This window comes from Mustela putorius, unplaced genomic scaffold (assembly GCF_011764305.1).
Source record: "Mustela putorius furo isolate JIRA1106 unplaced genomic scaffold, ASM1176430v1.1 tig00000174_pilon_pilon_pilon, whole genome shotgun sequence".
Lineage (NCBI taxonomy): Eukaryota > Metazoa > Chordata > Mammalia > Carnivora > Mustelidae > Mustela > Mustela putorius.
In genome coordinates, this window is record NW_025421304.1 from 10,249,013 (window position 1) to 10,268,086 (window position 19,074).

Here is a 19,074-nt window from a genome sequence, read left to right on the forward strand (position 1 = left end):
GTCTTTGTTCTTCTGTTGGACACAGCTCCATAGAGATTGCACTTTGCTTTTTACTTCTCCCCACTTTGAATCAAAAGAGAAATTTTAAACATGTGAAGAATTATAGTGACATGAAAGGAATCTTTAGAGAGAAACGTCACCATAATTTCACTTCTATCATGCATTATTTTAACTTTTGGCTTGTCTTCTGGTATCAGTCCAATTCAGTCTTATATTTTGTTTTCCTATCCATGTCTACTTTTTATATTAAGTATCTTAATAAATTTCATTGAGTTGGGCTATCAGAATTTTTATCTTTCCTCTTTTTAGACATTGAGGTTGTTTCCAGTTAATACTTTCTGTCATTTCCTTCTGTATTTCCTTGCATAGCCTTCATCAGTAGACTTCTTCAATAGCTTCCTGACCAATCTCTTTCTGGTTTCTTTTCTCTGATTCATCCTGTTCACTGAGCCTTTCTAAAGAAGTTCTGGGCCTTCCTCTTTCCTGAGTAAAAGACTTTAATGGTGATAGGATAAAGTTAAACTTTCTTAGGACAATATTAAGGCCCTTCCCAAATCTGTTAAATTCCATTTATACCCATTGTTTTAGTCACGCTGTCCATCAGCTTCACATCTTGTTGTTCCATATCCCAGTGATTTTGTCCCTTCTGTTTTCTCTGATGGGAGTGGTCTTCCTTCTCTCAGTTTTCAGATTTATGCTTTCCCAACTCCTGTGGGCTGTTAGTGCTCCTTTTCCTGCACTCCCACAGTCGTTTAAGCACCCTTTTTAATATAATACTTACCACATATTGAAATTTACCTTGTAGGTCTGTTTCTTCTACTGAACTTGAATTCATCCCTGCTTTCACCACCCGCTAACGAGCAGTATGTTGTGTCTGTCAATTAGTTTGTGCTCAGTAAGTGCTTGGAGAACAAGTTTTAACTGTTTTATTTTCTTAGGATGAATTCTTAGGAGAAAGAGTCTTTAAATTTTATTATCTACTTCTCCCACCTGAATGGCTTCATCATGACTGTGCTTTCTTTCATTCCCTTGACTCTAGGCAGGCAATGGATAGATTCCTAAATTACAGTGCCTTCAGAGCGGCTGGATTAGTACTGGCATCAGAAATCTTTTTAGAGTGACTAAATGAGGCACATCATTTGTGAATTAGTCAGTATAGGCTAAGCTTTGCTATTGTAAGTACTCCAGAATCTCAGCATACTTTATAGCAAAAGTGTATTTCTTATTCATGCTTTGTATGTAAAACTAGAGAGTGTGCTGATCTACCTGTTAGAGTCACTTAGGGACTTAAGAGGATTAGAGATTCATCTCAAAACATGTATTTGTTATTGCTGAGGCTAGCAAAGGAAATACGGTAAGGCTAAATGGTCTTTAATGCTTCTGCCCAGAAGAAACTGTTACTTCTCATGTTTCATGTATCCGGGCAAGGCTCATGGCCCCATTTGTATTCAGAGGAGGTGAGAAAGAGCAGTCCTGCCATGTGTCCAGAAGAAAAGGAGAACTGTCAACAACCCCAGTGGTTATTATAGTTACTGAAAGCTTGCTTTTAACTTAATGTGTCCTAACTCCAGGATATACCCTGGATGTTGTTTGTATAAAAAACATTCACAGTCAGTGCTCAGATTCCCATTAATCCATTGTTCTACTAAAACACTGTTTTTCAACTATTCATTGGTTAACATAATATCATCGACTCTATTAAATTTCCAGAATTTGGTAATTTCACTGTGATTATGTAAGAGAATACCTTTGTTCTTAAGAACAAGGGTCAGGATGTCTGCCACTTACTCTGAAATGTTCAGCAATAACTGTGGGTGTGTGTGTGCATGCATGTTTAGAAAAAGCAAATGTGGCAGAATGTTAATAATTGGTGAATTTAGGGGAAAAAGAATAGGACTTTATTATACTATTGCAACTTTTCCATGAATTTTAATTTTTTCCAAAATAAAATAAATTTACAGAGCCTTTTAAACATTCATATTATCCACATTTGAGCTGTTTTTGCTTTAGTTCTGATTGATATTTTGAATGTTCATCTCTTTTCCTCTGCGGCATGTAAAATGCCTGGGCTGTGGTAATCAGTGATCTTTCAGAAATAAAGACTCTGAGGCCCAAACATTAAGCCTATATAGCAGTCTGTCTTTTGAGTTTACAAATAATGCCAGATTTCATTAAAAAGACTTCTTTTTTCTTGTAGTTGGTTGAAATGTTAGATATGTCTGTCCCTGCAGTTGCTAAATTGAGACGCCTTTTAGATAGCCTTCCAAGGGAAGCTTTACCAGATATTCTGACTTCAATTATCCGAACAAGCAACAAAGAGAAGCTTCAGGTACTGTATTCCCTTCTGAAATGCAGAGTTGTTTTGTTAGTTTTTATGCAAAATAATAAATTTTGACCTTCAGTAAGAGATACTCGAGATGCATAAATGTAGTTAAAATGCTCTTGCACTGAAATTGACTATTAAAAGTAATTGCTTTACATTTTTGTTTGCTCAAGCAGCTCTTTTATTCACATTATCAGTATTAGTAGTTTGTCAATTTATGGAAAGTTAAAGTGGACAATTATTTAAAAAATAATATTTAACTCAAAAAATAAATATATTTTGTCCATTGTTTAAACACGTGGAGCTGTGGACTTTTGTGTATGTCCTGCTTTATTAGAATTCTTCATGATGTTTCTTACATAAAGCATACCTATGATGCATTATCTATGATTTTCAGTTTCTAGTTCTTGAAAGTGAAGTGAGTTGTAAAGACACTGAAAACTGTAGAATCCTAGATTTGCATGTTTTTTTCTCAAAACTATATGTTTTCTTACATACTAATTTTTATAGTGTTTATGCAGTCTGCTTTATTGAATCTTCATAGAACATGTAAATTAGTTTTCATTGAAACCTTTATCAGTTTAATACTTTTATTACAATTATGTAGGAATTCTAACAAATTACAATAGCGAGTGCATCTAACAGAAAGGTGTATAAACAGCTTACTCTGTAAACACAATCTGAGTGCAGCTCAGCTGGTAGGAGTACAAGAGTGCAGGAGTACCAGAGGGTAAGCTGGCTGTGGGCATCAGCAGGGACGTTTGAAAGAATGGAGGGCATTTAGTTACTCCGATCAGTAGTGGTGGTTGTTTAAAAGTGCTCCTGTTCTTTGATGAATGTAAGAATTTAATATTTTGAACCTAGAAATTTTTTAGGCCTAATATGTAGGCATATTCTGGGTTTTAAGAGAATAATTCACAGATAGAGTTGACATTAAATGTGTGTTTTGTTCTTGCTGTTGGAACAATACACATGGCTTCATTTTTGAATGAAAGCTCAAGATGCTTTTTTTCTTTCTTAGGATTCTGGTGATTTCATATAATTAATCTGGTTGTATTGGCCATAATGTAGCTGTGACTATTGATAGTTGTCTTTTTTACTTAACAATTTAAGTCCTGACTCTGACTACCTTGTTTTGGGAGCATGTGTTTCAGGTTGATTCTACTGACTGACTCATGTTCCCTTAGATTTTAGATGCTGTGAGTCTAGAGGAACGGTTCAAGATGACCATACCGCTTCTCGTCAGACAAATTGAAGGCCTGAAATTGCTTCAGAAAACCAGAAAACACAAGCAAGATGATGATAAGCGGGTAAATATTTCTTTCAGTCTACTTCTTTATGTTTCCAGTTGTTTTTATGTGATATGAGATTCAGTTTTTTTGAAGTAAAAAATAAAACAGAATAAAGAAAGGAACAAAGCAAAAACTTCATTGTCTCTTATCACTCAAATTATTGATAAAATTCTGAATTTGGTATGTTTTTCTAGTCCTTTTCCATGTCTGGGTCTTTCTCTTTTAAAAAACATTGTAATATTTTCTCATTTTTTGTTCTTGGTAATTTTTGGTTCATCATTAAAAGGGATAATTTACTAAGCAGTTTCTCTTTGCCATACATTTTGTGTTGTTTCCAATGTTTTCTGTATTTTAAAAATTAAAAACTGTGATGAATGTCTTTTCAAATAATTGAAGTTATTCAATTGCTTCAATTATTAAGTAACTCAATAACAATAGTTATTCAATTATTCAGTTAGATAGTGTATATCAATTAGATATACACTATCTAATTGAATACCTCATGTTTCCTTTTTACTGTATATCTCATGTTTCCCTTTTTAAAAGTTTTAATTTAAATTTCATTTAGTTAACATACAGTGTAATATTAGTTTCAGGTATATGATACTTTAAGGTATTCAATGCTTCCACTCATCACCCAGTGTTCATCACAACAGGTGCTTCTACTTCTAAATCCCTATCACCTATTTTATTCAACCCCCTCCCCCTGTAACCATCAGTTTGTTCTCTGTAGTTAAGAGCCTGTTTTCTTGGTTTGCCTTTCTTTTTTTTCTCCCCTTTCCTCGGTGATTTTGTTTCCTAAATTCCACATATGAGTGAAATGACATAGTATTGTCTTTTTCTGGCTGACTTATTTCACTTACCATTATTTTCTCTAGCTCCATCTGTGTCATTGCCAGTGGCAAGATTTCTTTTTTTTTTTTTTTGGTAGCTGAGTAATATTCCAGTGTGTGTGTGTGTGTGTGCACGCGTGCACGCACACGCATGTATATTTATTTATACCACAATTTTTTTATCCATTCATCAATCAGTGGACACTTGGGCTGCTTTCATAATTGGCTGTTGTAAATAATGCTGCTATAAATACCAGGATGCACGTATCCCTTTGAATTAGTATTCTTGTATTCTTTGGGCAAATACCTAGTAGTGTAATTGTTAGATCATAAGATAGTTCTATTTTTAACTTTCTGCACAACCTCCATACTGTTTTCTACAGTGGCTGTACCAGTTGCATTCCCACCAATAGTGCCAATAATCCTTTTTCTCCACATCCTCACCAATACTTGTTGTTTCTTGAGTTTTTGATTTTAGCCTTTCTAATGGGCATGAGGTGATACCTCATTATAGTTTTGATTTGCATTTCCCTGACAATCAGTGAAGTTGAGCACCTTTTCATGTGTCTGTTGACAGTCTATTCTCAGTGAAAAAAAATGCTATTGGTATTTTGATAGGAATTGCATTAATGTGTAGATTGCTTTGGGTGGTATAAATATATTTTTTTTAAGATTTTATTTATTTATTAGATAGAGAGAGATCACAAGTAGGCAAATAGGCAGACAGAAAGAGAGGGGGAAGCAGGCCCTCCGCCTAGCAGAGAGCTGGATGCGGTGCTCGATCCCAGGACCCAGAGATCATGACCTGAGCCAAAGGCAGAGGCAGAGGCTTAACCCACTGAGCCACCCAGTTGCCCCAGGTGGTATAGATATTTTATTAACATTTGTTCTTCCAATCAATAAGAATGGAATGCTTTCTGGTTTTTTGTGTCATCTTCAGTTCCTTTCATTGGTGTTTTATAGTTTTCAGAGTACAGGTCTTTCAAGTCTTTGGTTAAATTTATTCCTAGGTACCTTAATGGTTTTTGGTATGGTAGTAAGTGGAATTGACTCCTTAATTTCTCCTCCTGCTGATTCTTAATTTCTCTTTCTGCTGCTTCATTATTGGTGTGTAGAAATGGAACAGATTTTTTTACATTGGTTTTGTATCTTGTGACTTTATTGAATTCTTTATCATTTATCAGTTCTAGCTGTCTTTTGGTGGAGTCGTTGAAGTTTTCTATATGTAGAATGTAGTATGGTTTCATCTGCAGATAATGAAAATTTTACTTCTTCCTCGCCAGTTTGGATGCCTTTTATTTCTTTTTGTGTCTGTTGTGGCTAGGACTTCCAGTACTATGTTGAATAAAAGTGGTAAGAGTAAACATCCTTGTCTTATTCTTGACCCAAGAGGAGAAACTCCGTTTTTCCCCATTGAGGATGATGTTAGCTGTGGGTTTTTCATATATGGACTTGATTATGTTGAGGTATGGTCCTTCTAAACCTACTTTCTTGAAGCTTTTTATCATGAGTGGATGTTGTATTTTGACAAACACTTTTTCTGCATTTATTGAAATGTTCTTTTTTTCATTTTTTAATGTAATATTAAGAACATACTACAAAATTGTTTCCTAAAAGGACTGTGGCACTATGCTGTGCCATAATTTAGCTGACTTTTTTGTTTTTAACTTAAAAAAATTTTTATTTTCATTTACTCCAATTCTGCTCATCCTTTTCTGTCTTCTAAGCTTAGAGTCCTGTATCCTCCAGTGATTTGGTAAATAGGCACTTTCAGTTTACCTTTAGCTGACTTTTGAAAAGTATTTAACTCTTTAATCCATATGTAATTTATTTTGCCCTAAAGTGAAGATAGCAGTTGTATTTTGTCCCAAATAGCTTTTTATTTAACTCAGCACTATTACAAGTAATTCTTCACTTCCCCATTGATTTGTGATACCTTCATTATCATATATTACATTTATATGGGGTCTGTCTGAAGTCTCCCTTGAGCTATCAATTTTACTCTTGTTATGTGTGGGCAGAGCTAAGATCAGGAACATACTTTTGATTTTGGCAAGAGTTGAAATGACAGGCCTCTGAAGGCTATTAGAAAGTAAGTGGAAGGTTCAGAATCATGTTAGAGATTTGATGAACATCAACATAGAAGTGTTCCTTCATCAAAGAGAATACATTGTAGAAAGAGAAGAGCAAGGTGAAGGATTCCTCACCAGTGGGACTAAGGAAGGAGCATCAAAGCAGGGTGGAGGAGAATGAGAGAGGCAGGAGTAGCCTGTCTGGTGTTTCTGTTTCAGGACATGATTCTGTTTCAAACAGCAGAAATGAGAATTAACTTCTCATTTGAGATCAGATCATTAATTTAGTTATACATTTTGTGCAGAAAGACAAAGCAAGGCACACTCTGTGTTGGGAGGCACAGAAAACTGCCAGCTGTTATCAACAAAATACTCCCACTGCTTAAATGGAAAGATGTTCAAAATCATTTCAGAAAATGATCAAACAGGCAATAGTTACGAAAGTGTAGGAATCAGAGGATAGTATTTGGAGTTAGGCCTAAAACTTTCTCTGCCTTAAGAATTGAAAAGCACTCTTTAGTAGCTGGAAGAAAAAGGTTGTATAAAAAATTACTTATGTCTCAATAATGAAATAATTGATGTCCTTTTTTAAAACTCTCATTTGAAAATTTTTTGTTTCAGTTTTTCATACTTAAGACTATTTATTTTTTCTGCCAGTGAGTTATGTAGATAAAGGTATAGATTCACTATTTCTGTTACTATAAAATTGCTTTTTTATTTACTGCATTATGTCTTTAACTTTTTATATTTGAATGTATTAAATAGATAACAATAATAGTTTAAAAAAATAAATAGCCATGCTTTTAAATGAAGTACCTGTCATTTTGCTTCAGTGATGGCTGGTGTTGATTCATGATATTGTTGAGTTGAGAATTTCAAAAGAGCACTTTGGAAGTTTTAAAATATGATAGAGAAGTTGTGGAGAAAGAGAACACAAAGCCATTTGAGTTGGCAAAGAGGATGGTTGTTGGGTTTCAGAGAGCAATTTCAACATAATGGAGACAAAAGTCGAAGTATGAAATACAGATTATTTAAGTACTTAAGAAGGAAAGGGAAGTGGTGGTCAAAGCCACTTGATGGAAAAGCAGAACATCAGAAAAAGGGAAGTAAAGAGTGTGTAGTTAACGGAAAGGGACCTACGTAAGATGAAATATTTTGAAAGGACGAAGACTTCTCTGTGTGGGAGGGATAAATGAGAATAGAGTCAATGGTAGAAACATTAGAGATGTTAGAAATTTTATAATGTGGGAGGGGAAGTGGAATTTCTTGTTGGTAATTACTAAATATTAATATAATAAAGAAAGTAGTGACTGCCGTAGTAGCTCAAAGAAAGATAGTCCTAGATGTTTTCATTATTTTTAGAGCTAGTTCTTGAATTTTTTTCTCATTTTGTAGTATAAGCATGTAGTAAAGTAATGTCCACTTTATGTTGATCCACTTTTGGAATTCTGGTGCTTCTATATGTGTTTGTGCCTCTTAGTTATCATTATGAACTTAGTTCCTAAAGATGTAGACTCTATGAAAGTGTTATTACAGCACCAGTTATAACCTTGTGTGTTACTAGGTACCTCATTTCCAATTTATCTTGACACACCGTTTTACTCTTCTACTTTCTGTTTTAGGTTATAGCAATACGTCCTATTAGGAGGATTACACACATCCCAGGAGCCTTAGAAGATGATGATGAGGATGAAGACAATGATGACATTGTCATGCTAGAGAGAAAAATACGAACATCCAGTATGCCAGAGCAGGCCCATAAGGTCTGTGTTAAAGAGATAAAAAGGTAAATTGATGCTGAAAAGAAACTATTCACTCGTTGGTATTTTCATTTTGCATATTAATGTTAGAAAATTCATTACTCATGGAAACTTGAGTCTTCTTTGGATCTCAAACTGAAAGCGTTGTTTTATATTCTTTAACCTTTCTCCTTATGGTTAATGTAGGTATAGACCATTCTATTCATTTTATCTTTCCAATGTCAATTTTTACCTTTCATGGCTTTCCAAATTCTCAGATTATAGTGTGATCTGTGTGGAATCTTCAGATTATCCCTCTTCATGCCTCAACCAGAATCTGATTTTAAAACACTCTTAATACTGCTGAATTAACACCAGTGTCCCAACTCTTTTTCTCACTTGCTTTGTATAAGTGGTGCAGTTCTTCCACCTATAGTGTACTGTCAAACATGATCACCCTTGCTAACTGCCTTTTTATTGTCTCAATGAATAGGTTGTGCTTTGTTTAGACACAGTGTTTGTTCGTTATCATGTTCTTCACGTGTCACTTTTTTCTTCTTTAGAAAAAAAAGATTGGGGATGCCTGGGTGGCTCAGTTGGTTAAGCAGCTGCCTTGGGCTCGGGTCATGATCCCAGCATCCTGGGATCGAGTCCCACATCAGGCTCCTTGCTGGGCTGGGAGCCTGCTTCTCCCTCTGCCTCTGCCTGCCATCTGTCTGCCTGTGCTTGCTCTCTCTCCCTCTCTCTCTCTCTGATAAATAAATAAATAAATAATCTTTATTTAAAAAAAAAAGAAAAGAAAAAAAAGATTGTAAACTCTAGAGGGCAGGGACTGTCAGTTTCTCTTTGTATAAGGTAAAGTACACAGAAAACTTATGACAGCATAGGGTATATGGATAATCTCAGGGTTAAAAATAGAAAACCAGTATTTTCTTTCTGTACTTGACACATTATAACTATGTTGCATTTTCTTTTATTAATGAATTATATGAACCTAAGTGAATGCTCAGTAACTAAATACTTGACTTTCTCAGGCTCACAGTTAAGGATGTGAGTTACAGTTCAGGAATACTTTATACTGCTGGCATTAATTAATGTAGAACATCTGTTGTGGGCAGAACCCTGTTAAACACTGCATTTATTATGGGAGTTGCATTTTTAATTAAATATCTGATATAAGCTTGCTTTGATGAGCTGATTTCATCTCTGATACAAAAAATATATAATTATTGTCTTATGCATGGTTAAGCACTTAAATCTTACTGTGATAGGTATATCAATGGATAAATGTGACTTGAGACTCCCACTGTGAGGTACTGATACTGGTAAGGTCATATTTCAAGGATAGAATTAGATACAGTGTTTTATCCCTCACCTCTGTTACCCCCCCCCCCCCAGTTTGCAGGTATCTGTTTAATTTTTTTTCCATAAGTACATTACAAAACAAAATAGCCAGATTTTTAAAAACATTTCCAGATTTTTAAAATCAAATATGCATAGTATATCTGACACAAGAAAGGCAGATGCTGGATTTTTGTGTTTTTAGGGAATTCTTCTATGTTGTGGAACATTTTTGCTATGTATTCTTTCCCTACAGACTCAAAAAAATGCCTCAGTCAATGCCAGAATATGCTCTGACTAGAAATTATTTAGAACTTATGGTGGAACTTCCTTGGAACAAAAGTACAACTGGTAAGCCAACAAAATAACACCTTTTTACAGTCTGAATGTTACTCAGAAAGCTCATGATTCTGTTGAAATACTCACCACTTGTTATTTTACTGTTACTATAGTTCTAACATAAATTATTAAGATGTTGAACTTGTATCATCTAGGTCTTAGGACCAAACAGGAAAAGAAGGTGCTCATGAAAGCGCCTTTTGCCTGATTTTGGAGAAAATAGGATTTTCTGTAATTGTTGATGTGTTTCCTAATACCAGTATTCAGTCGATGATGAACATTAATATTTAAAGAAATAGTTATATGTAAATGGAGCAGTTGTACCATTTCGAAGTTTGTTTTTCTCATACAAAAGCCTATCCAGTGAGTTTAAACTTCTGTCCTTCAGTAAAACTTTTCTCTTTCCTATGGATTTGCTCTTTTCTCTTGGGATGACTCTCATAATTCTTAGAACCATTTATTTGCACTTGTTTCTGTTATTGGACAGGCTAGTATTACAGGTTGGTATTACGCACAGGGTTTACTGAGTTCAGCAGTAGACTGATTGCCTGAACTGCTGCTGGCATTGGAGTATCCATATGGTTGACTTTTGAAAATTTCAAAATATATTATCCTGGCTAGTAAAATCCCTACATTTAAGAAAGTGCTAGAGATTTTTTTTTTTTAATGTTTCCTCTAAAGCACACATTTATGTCCCACATAAGATGTGCCATACAAACCAGATTCCAGATGTTGAATTTTTAATATTAAAAAATACTTTCCTATCAATCTACAGAGAGGACCATCCCCTCCAGTACTGAGAACTAAAAAAAATTGTTTTTGCCTCCTAGAAATGAAGCACGTTCTTGTTAAATTAACTATGGTGGACAATGTTAAGGTTAAAATAGCTCCCTCTTTTTTTTTTTCTTAAACAGTGTTATACGTCAAATTTATTTTTAAGAGAATACATAATCCAGATTAAATATAAATCTTGTCAAGCCCTTATGTGATTTAGCAAGCTCTAAATTCCATGGAAAATGACCATATAGTCACTGAATGTAATAAAACTAAGAAAACAATAAAATAAATAATAAAGTAATAAAACAATAAATAAATCTTATTTAATATACTATTTGTATAATAAAAGTTATTATTATTAAGTAAGATATTATTTATAATAATGATAAGGTATTCTGAAAATACAATTAATTGCAAGAACCTTTTTGGGGGTTGGGGAACTAAAGGAGCACTGCAGTTGGACTTTGCCATTTTTAATCCATAAACACTTAATTTTACCTTAAAGGCAACATTACATATGTGATCTCATATGCTACAAACTTTTTTCAACAAAATCTCAGGAGGAACAGCCTAATGCATTAACTTCAATCTAGTTTGATTGTTTCTTCCTCCTCCCAGTTTCTTTACATTGAACACTAAATTGAATATATCAATCTTTTCTGCTTCTAATGTATATGCTACATTTTTTCTTGACACTTTCTATCCTAAAGCAGCAGCATTAAATTTTCTTTTTTTCCAAATCACAGTTTTAGATGACCATTTATCAGGTGTATATTAGAGGATAGTGTGGTTTAGAAATGCTGTTTGCTATATGCTCTTTGTTATCTTCTGTTTTTTCTTTTGTTTTTATTTAGATTTGTATTTTATTTAGATTCAGTTAGCCAATATAATATCATTAGTTTCAGATTTAGCGTTCAGTAAGTCATCAGTTGTGTATAATACCCAGGGCTTATCATATCACGTTCCTTCCTTAATGCCCGTCACCCAATTATCTCATTCTCCCAACCACCTCCCCTTTAGCAACCCTTAGTTTGTTTCCTATAGTTGAGGGAGTCTCTCATGGTTTGTCTGCCTCTCCGATGACTTCCTATTCAGTTTTTCCTCCCTTCCCTTATGATCCTTTATGCTGTTTCTTATATTCCACATATGAGTGAAACCATATGGTAATTTTCTTTCTCTGGTTGACTTATTTCGCTCAGCATAATACCCTCCAGTTCCATCCATGTCGATGTAAATGGTACGTATTCATCCTTTCTGATGGCTGAATAGTGTTCCTGTGTGTGTATGTATGATATATACACACATACCACGTCTTCCTTATCCATTCATCTGTTGATGGACATGTCAGCTCTTTCCACAGTTGGGCTATTATGGACATTACTGCTATAAACATTGGGGTACAGGTACCCCTTTAGGTCAATATATTTATATATTTGGGGAAATATCTAGTAGTGCAATTGCTGGGTCTTAGGGTAGCTCTATTTTTAACTTCTTGAGAAATCTCCATGCTGTTTTCCAGAGTGGCTGCACCAGGTTGCATTCCCACCCACAGTATAAGAAGGTTCCCCTTTCTCCACATCCTTGCCAACATTTGTTGTTTCCTGTCTTGTTAATTTTAGCCATTCTGACTGGTGTGAGGTGGTATCTGTTTGTGGTTTTGATTTGTATTTCCCTGATATTGAGTGATATGAGCACTTTTTCATATGTTTGCTGGCTGTTTGGATGTCTTCTTTGGAGAAATGTCTTTTCATGTCACCCATTTCTTGTTTTTTTTGGGCTATTATGAGTTTGATAAGTTCTTTGTAGATCTTGGATCCTGGCCCTTTATATGATACTTCACTTGCAAATATCTTCTCCCATTCTATAGGTTGCCTTTTTGTTTTTTGTTTTGTTGACTGTTTCTTTTGCTGTGCAGAAGCTTTTTATCTTGATGAAGTCCCAATAGTTCATTTTTGCTTTTGTTTCCCTTGCCTTTGGAGACATGTCTAGCAAGAAGTTGCTGCAGCCAAGGTTGCAGAGGTTGCTATCTCTGTTGTCCTCGAGGATTTTGATGGATTCCTGTCTCACATTTAGGTCGTTTGTCCATTTTGAGTTTATCTTTGTATATGCTGTAAGAAAATGGTCCAATTTCATTCTTCTACATGTGGCTGTCCAATTTTTCCCAGCACCATTTATTGAAGAGACTCTTCTTTTTCCATTGGATCTTCTTTATTGCTTTGTTGAAGATTAGTTGACCATAGACTTGAGGGTTCATTTCTAGGCTTTCTATTCTGTTCCACTGATCTGTGTGTCTGTTTTTATGCCAGTACCATACTATCTTGATGATTACAGCTTTGTAATAGAGCTTAAAGTCTGACATTGTGATGCCACCAGCTTTGGTTTTCTTTTTCAACATTCCTCTGGCTATTTGGGGTCTTTTCTAGTTCCATACAAATTTTAGGATTATTTGTTCCAGCTCTGTGAAAAAAAATTTTTTCTTTAAATTTTTTATTTTTTATAAACATATAACGTATTTTTATCCCCAGGGGTACAGGTCTGTGAATCGCCAGGTTTACACACTTCACAGTACTCACCATAGCACATAACCTCCCCAATGTCCATAACCCCACCCCCCCAACCCCCTCCCCCCAGCAACCCTCAGTTTGTTTTGTGAGATTAAGAGTCACTTATGATTTGTCTCCCTCCCAATCCCATCTTGTTTCATTCATTCTTCTCCTACCCCCTATCCCCCCATGTTGCAACTCCACTTCCTCATGTCAGGGAGATCATATGATAGTTGTCTTTCTCTGATTGACTTATTTCGCTAAGCATGATACCCTCTAGTTCCATCCATGTCGTCGCAAATGGCAAGATTTCATTTTTTATGGCTGCATAGTATTCCATTGTGCATATATACCACATCTTCTTTATCCATTCATCTGTTGATGGACATCTAGGTTCTTTCCGTAGTTTGGCTATTGTAGACATTGCTGCTATAAACATTCAGGTGCACGTGCCCCTTTGGATCACTACGTTTGTATCTTTAGGGTAAATACCCAGTAGTGCAATTGCTGGGTCATAGGGTAGTTCTATTTTCAACATTTTGAGGAACCTCCAAGTTGTTTTCCAGAGTGGTTGCACCAGCTTGCATTCCCACCAATAGTGTAGGAGGGTTCCCTTTTCTCCACACCCTCGCCAGCATCTGTCATTTCCTGACTTGTTAATTTTAGCCATTCTGACTGGTGTGAGGTGATATCTCATTGTGGTTTTGATTTGTATTTCCCTGATGCCAAGTGATATGGAACACTTTTTCATGTGTCTGTTTGCCATCTGGATGTTTTCTTTGCAGAAATGTCTATTCATGTCTTCTGCCCATTTCTTGATTAGATTATTTGTTCTTTGGGTGTTGAGTTTGCTAAGTTTTTTATAGATTTTGGACACTAGCCCTTTATCTGATATTTCGTTTGCAAATATCTTCTCCCATTCTGTCAGTTGTCTTATGGTTTTGTTAACTGTTTCCTTTGCTGTGCAAAAGCTTTTGATCTTGATGAAATCCCAATAGTTTATTTTTGTCCTTGCTTCCCTTGCCTTTGGCGATGTTCCTAGGAAGATGTTGCTGCAGTTGAGGTCGAAGAGGTTGCTGCCTGTGTTCTCCTCAAGGATTTTGATGGATTCCTTTCTCACATTGAGGTCCTTTATCCATTTTGAGTCTGTTTTCATGTGTGGTGTAAGGAAATGGTCCAGTTTCATTTTTCTGCATGTGGCTGTCCAATTTTCCCAACACCATTTATTGAAGAGGCTGTCTTTTTTCCATTGGACATTCTTTCCTGCTTTGTCAAAGATTAGTTGACCATAGAGTAAAGAGTCTATTTCTGGGCTCTCTATTCTGTTCCATTGATCTATGTGTCTGTTTTTGTGCCAGTACCATGCTGTCTTGATGATGACAGCTTTGTAATAGAGCTTGAAGTCCGGAATTGTGATGCCACCAACTTTGGCTTTCTTTTTCAGTATTCCTTTGGCTATTCCAGGTCTTTTCTGTGAAAAATTTTGATGGCATTTTGATAGGGATTGCATTGAATGTGTACATTGCTCTGGGTAGCATAGCATAGATACTTTAACAATATTTATTCTTCCAGTCCATGAGCATGGAATGTTTTTCCATTTTTTTTCATCTTCCTCAAATTTTTACATGAGTGTTCTGTAGTTTTCTGAATACAGATCCTTTACCTCTTTGGTTGGATTTATTCCTAGGTATCTTATGGTTTTTTTGTTTTTGTTTTTGTTTTTTAAAGATTTTATTTATTTATTTGACAGACAAAGGTCACAAGTAGGCAGAGAGGCAGGCAGAGAGAGGAGGAAGCAGGCTCCCTGCTGAGCACAGAGTCCGATGCGGGCCTCGATCCCCGGACCCTAGGATCATGACCTGAGCCGAAGGCAGAGGCCTTAACCCACTGAGCCACGCAGGCGCCTCTATTTTATGGTTTTTGATATAATTGTAAATGGGAGTGGTTCCTTAATTTCTCTGTCTTCTTTCTCATTAGTGTGTAGAAATAAAACTGATTTCTGTGCATTGATTTTATATCCTACCACATTGCTGAATTCCTGTGTGAGTTTTAGCAATTTGGGGGGTGGAGTCTTTTGGGTTTTCCACAGAAAGTATGTCTGAGAAGAGTGAGAGTTTGACTTCTTTGCTAATTTGAATGCCTTTTATTTCTTTTTCTTGTCTCATTACTGATGCTAGGACTTCTGGTACTATGTTGAACAACAGTGAGATGTGAGAGTGGGCATTCTTGTTATGTTCCTTGGGGAAATTTAGGGGAAAGGCTCTCAGGTTTTCCATGTTGGAAATTATATTTTCTGTGGACTTTTCTTATATGGCTTTTATGATTCTGAGGTATGTCCCCTCTATCCCTACACTGTGAAGAGTTTTAATCAGGAAAGATGCTGTATTTATTAGATGCTTTTTCTGTATCTGTTGAGAGGATCATATGGTTCTGGTCCTTCCTTTTATTAATGTGATATATTACACTTATTGATTAGCTAATATTGAACCACACTTGTAGCCCAGGAATAAATCCCACTTGGTTGTGGCGAATAATCCTTTTAATGTACTGTTGGGCCCTATTGGCTAGTATTTTGGAGAGAATTTTGGCATCCGTTTTCATCAGAGATGTTGGCCTAATTCTCCTTTTTGGTGGGGTCCTTGTCTGGTTTTGGGAACAAGGTAATGCTAGCCCCATAGAACGAGTTTAGAAGTTTGCTTTCATTTCTGTTATTGGAAACAGTTTCAGAAGAATAAGTATTAGTTCTTCTTTAAATGTTTGGTACAATTCCCCTGAGAAGCCATCCGGCCCTGAAATCTTGTATGTTAGGGTTAAGATTAGGTACATTTTTGATTACTGCTTCAGTTTCCTTGCTGGCTATGGTCTGTTCAGATTTTCTGTTTCTTCCTGGTCTGGTTTTGCTAGTTTATACATTTCTAGGAATGCATCCATTTCTTCCAGATTGCCTAATTTGTTGGCATTAGTTGCTCATAATGTGTTTTTAAAATTGTATTTCCTTGGTGTTGGTTGTGATCTCTCCTCTTTTCGTTGATGGTTTTATTAATTTGGGTCCTTTCTCTCTATCTCTCCCTCTCTCTCTTTTTTTTGTTAAGTTTCTCTAGGGGGTTTATCGATCTTATTAATTCTTTCAGAGAATCAGCTTCTAGTTTTGTTTATCTGTTCTACTGTTTTTCTGGTTTCTGTTTCCTTAATCTGTACTGTTTCTCCTCTTCTGTTTGGTTTAGGCTTTATTTGTTGTTCTTTCTCGAGCTCCTTTAGGTGTAAGGTTAGCTTGTATATTTGAGACTTTGTTTCTTGAGAGAGACTTGTACTGCTACATGCTTCCCTCTTGGGGGAATATATCCTCTATCTCCCAAAGGTTTTGAACAACTCTGTTTTCATTTTCATTAGTTTCACTGAGGTTTTTAAATTACCCATTCATTCCTTAGTAGCATGCTCTTTAACTTCCAAGTGTTTGCATTCTTTTCTTAAATTTCCTCTGGTGTTTGAGTTCTAGTTTTAAAGCATTGTGGTCTGACAATACAGGGAATAATCCCAGTCTTTTGGTATTGGTTGAAACCTGATTTGTGACGCAGGACATGATCCGTTCTGGAGAAAGCTCCATGTGCACATGTTGCTTTAGAATAGAATGCTCTGTATGTATCTGTGAAGTCCATTTGGTTCAGTATTTCATTCAAAGCCCTTGTTTCCTTGTTAATCTTCTGCTTAGATAATCTCTCCATTGCTTTGAGTAGGGTGTTGAAGTTCCTCCTATTATTGTATTATTTGTGTATTTCTTTAATTTGGCTATTAATGGTTCATATAACAGGCTGCTCCGAAGTTAGGTGCATAAATATTTATAACTGTTAAATCTTCTTTTTGGGTAGACCCTTTAAGTATGATATAGTGTCCCTCTTCATCTCTTAATACAATCTCTAGTTTAAAATCTAATTTGTCTGATACGAGGATTGCTACCCCAGCTTTCTTTTGAAGTCCATTAGTCTAGGAAATGGTTTCCCACACCCTCAATTTCAATCTGGAAGCATCTTTGTGTCTAAAATAGTCTCTTGCAGACAGCAGCATATTGATGCCTACTTTTTTATCCAGTTTGATGCCCTGTGTCTTTTGAATGGAGCATTTAGCCCATTTACATTCAGAGTTAACTATTGAAAGATATGAATTTAGTGTCATTGTCTTGCCTGTAGAGTCCCTGTTTCTGTAGATTGTCTCTGTTTCTTTCTAGTTTATGTTACTCTTGGAGTCTTTCTTTGCTTTACAGAATCCCCCTTAATATTCCTTGCAGGGCTGGCTTGGTGGTCACATATTCTTTCAGTTTCTGTTTGCCCTGGAAGCTCTTTATATCTCCTTCCATTATGAATCACAGCCTTGCTGGATATAGTATTCTTGGCTGGATGTTTTTCTCATTTAGTGCCAGCCCTTTGTGAACTGCCAGGACTCTGTGTATAGGTCTGCTGCCAGTCAAATGTTCCTACCCTTATAGGTTAAGGAGTTCTTGTCTCGAGCTGCTTTCACTTTTCTCTTTATCTGTGAAATTTACAAGCATCACTATTATATGTTGGGGTGTTGATCTATTTTTATCAAATTTTGAGGGTGGTTCTCTGTACCTTCTGGACTTGAATGCCTTTTTCCTTCTCCAGAATAGGGAAATTTTCAGCCATGACTCACTCAGATATACCTTCTGGCCCTCTCTCTTTCTTCTTCCTCTGGGACACCAGTAATGCCAATATTGTTTAGCTTTATGATACCACTTGATTTCTCAGAGCCTCCCCTCATAGTCCATTAGCTCTCTTTCTCTCTTTTTTTCAAATTCCTTCCTTTTTCCATCATTTTGTCTTCCTCTATCCCTCTGTCTTCTGCCTTATTTACCATACGTTAGAGCATCCATTTTAGTCTGCATCTCAGTTAAAGCATCTTTAATTTCAGCCTATTAGATTTTATTTTTGCATGAAGAGATTCTCTAGTGTCTTTTATGCTTTCTTCAAGCTCAGCTCGTAACTTTATAATTATCCTGAATTCCATCTCCAACTTTTTACTTATATCCATATTGATTAGGTATGTGGCACAGAGTATTATCTCTGGCTCTTTTGTTATGAATTCCTCCTTCTAATCATTTTGCCCAGAGAAGAATGCATGGACAAGAGAACATATCAAAAATATAAACCATGACCCAAGCAAAATACACACTAGACAAAGCTGAATAAGTCAGAAACCAAAACAGAAAGGAAAAAAAAAAAAAAGAAAAGGGAAAAAAGAAAGAACATAATCTCCCAGGTGGACAAAATAGGGTGATCCACTTCGTCCTAGGTGTATTTTGGCCTGTTTGTTAGAAGACACTAATGCCAAAATTATAAAGAAAGCAAAACTTTTATATACACAAAAATAAAATTGAATTTAGTGAAAGGAAGCTGAAAATTAAGACTATATCTATAAAATTTTATAAATGTAAAAATGAAAGTTAAAAAAAGTCTTAAAAACAAAGAGTTGATTAAAATAAGAAACTAGTTGAAAAGGAAAAAGAGAAAAGAAAAGAAAAAATTTAAATTGAAAGATAAAAGAATCATGAGAAAAAAAACCTTGAATTCTATGTACTGTTTTCCCCTGGCTTTTTGCAGTTCTCTGTGCTCTATAAACTTGGTATTCGCCTGATGTTCCAGCTGGTCTTCTGGGTGGGGGTGGGGGGTGTCTGCTGCACTGATTTCTCAGGTGTTTTTCCCTAGGGGTGCTATACCACCCTTTGCCAGAGGGCTGGGCTCAGTGTAAGCTACTTCGGGTTGCTCCATGTGGCTTTTGCTCCCTGAAGGCTTTCTGCACCACT

The 19,074-nt window shown here is 35.8% G+C and overlaps 1 protein-coding gene across 1 annotated transcript in view; it reads left to right on the forward strand.

Annotated features, from left to right (window-relative positions):
* LONP2 (lon peptidase 2, peroxisomal) overlaps positions 1-19,074 on the forward strand; it is a 111,845-nt gene that overhangs the window by 8,402 nt on the left and 84,369 nt on the right. Inside the window, exons 3-6 of the mRNA XM_004744122.3 lie at positions 2,198-2,329; positions 3,511-3,633; positions 8,143-8,306; positions 9,857-9,951. Of these exons, the coding sequence (XP_004744179.1) occupies positions 2,198-2,329; positions 3,511-3,633; positions 8,143-8,306; positions 9,857-9,951 (514 nt within the window). The remainder of the gene's footprint in view (positions 1-2,197; positions 2,330-3,510; positions 3,634-8,142; positions 8,307-9,856; positions 9,952-19,074) is intronic.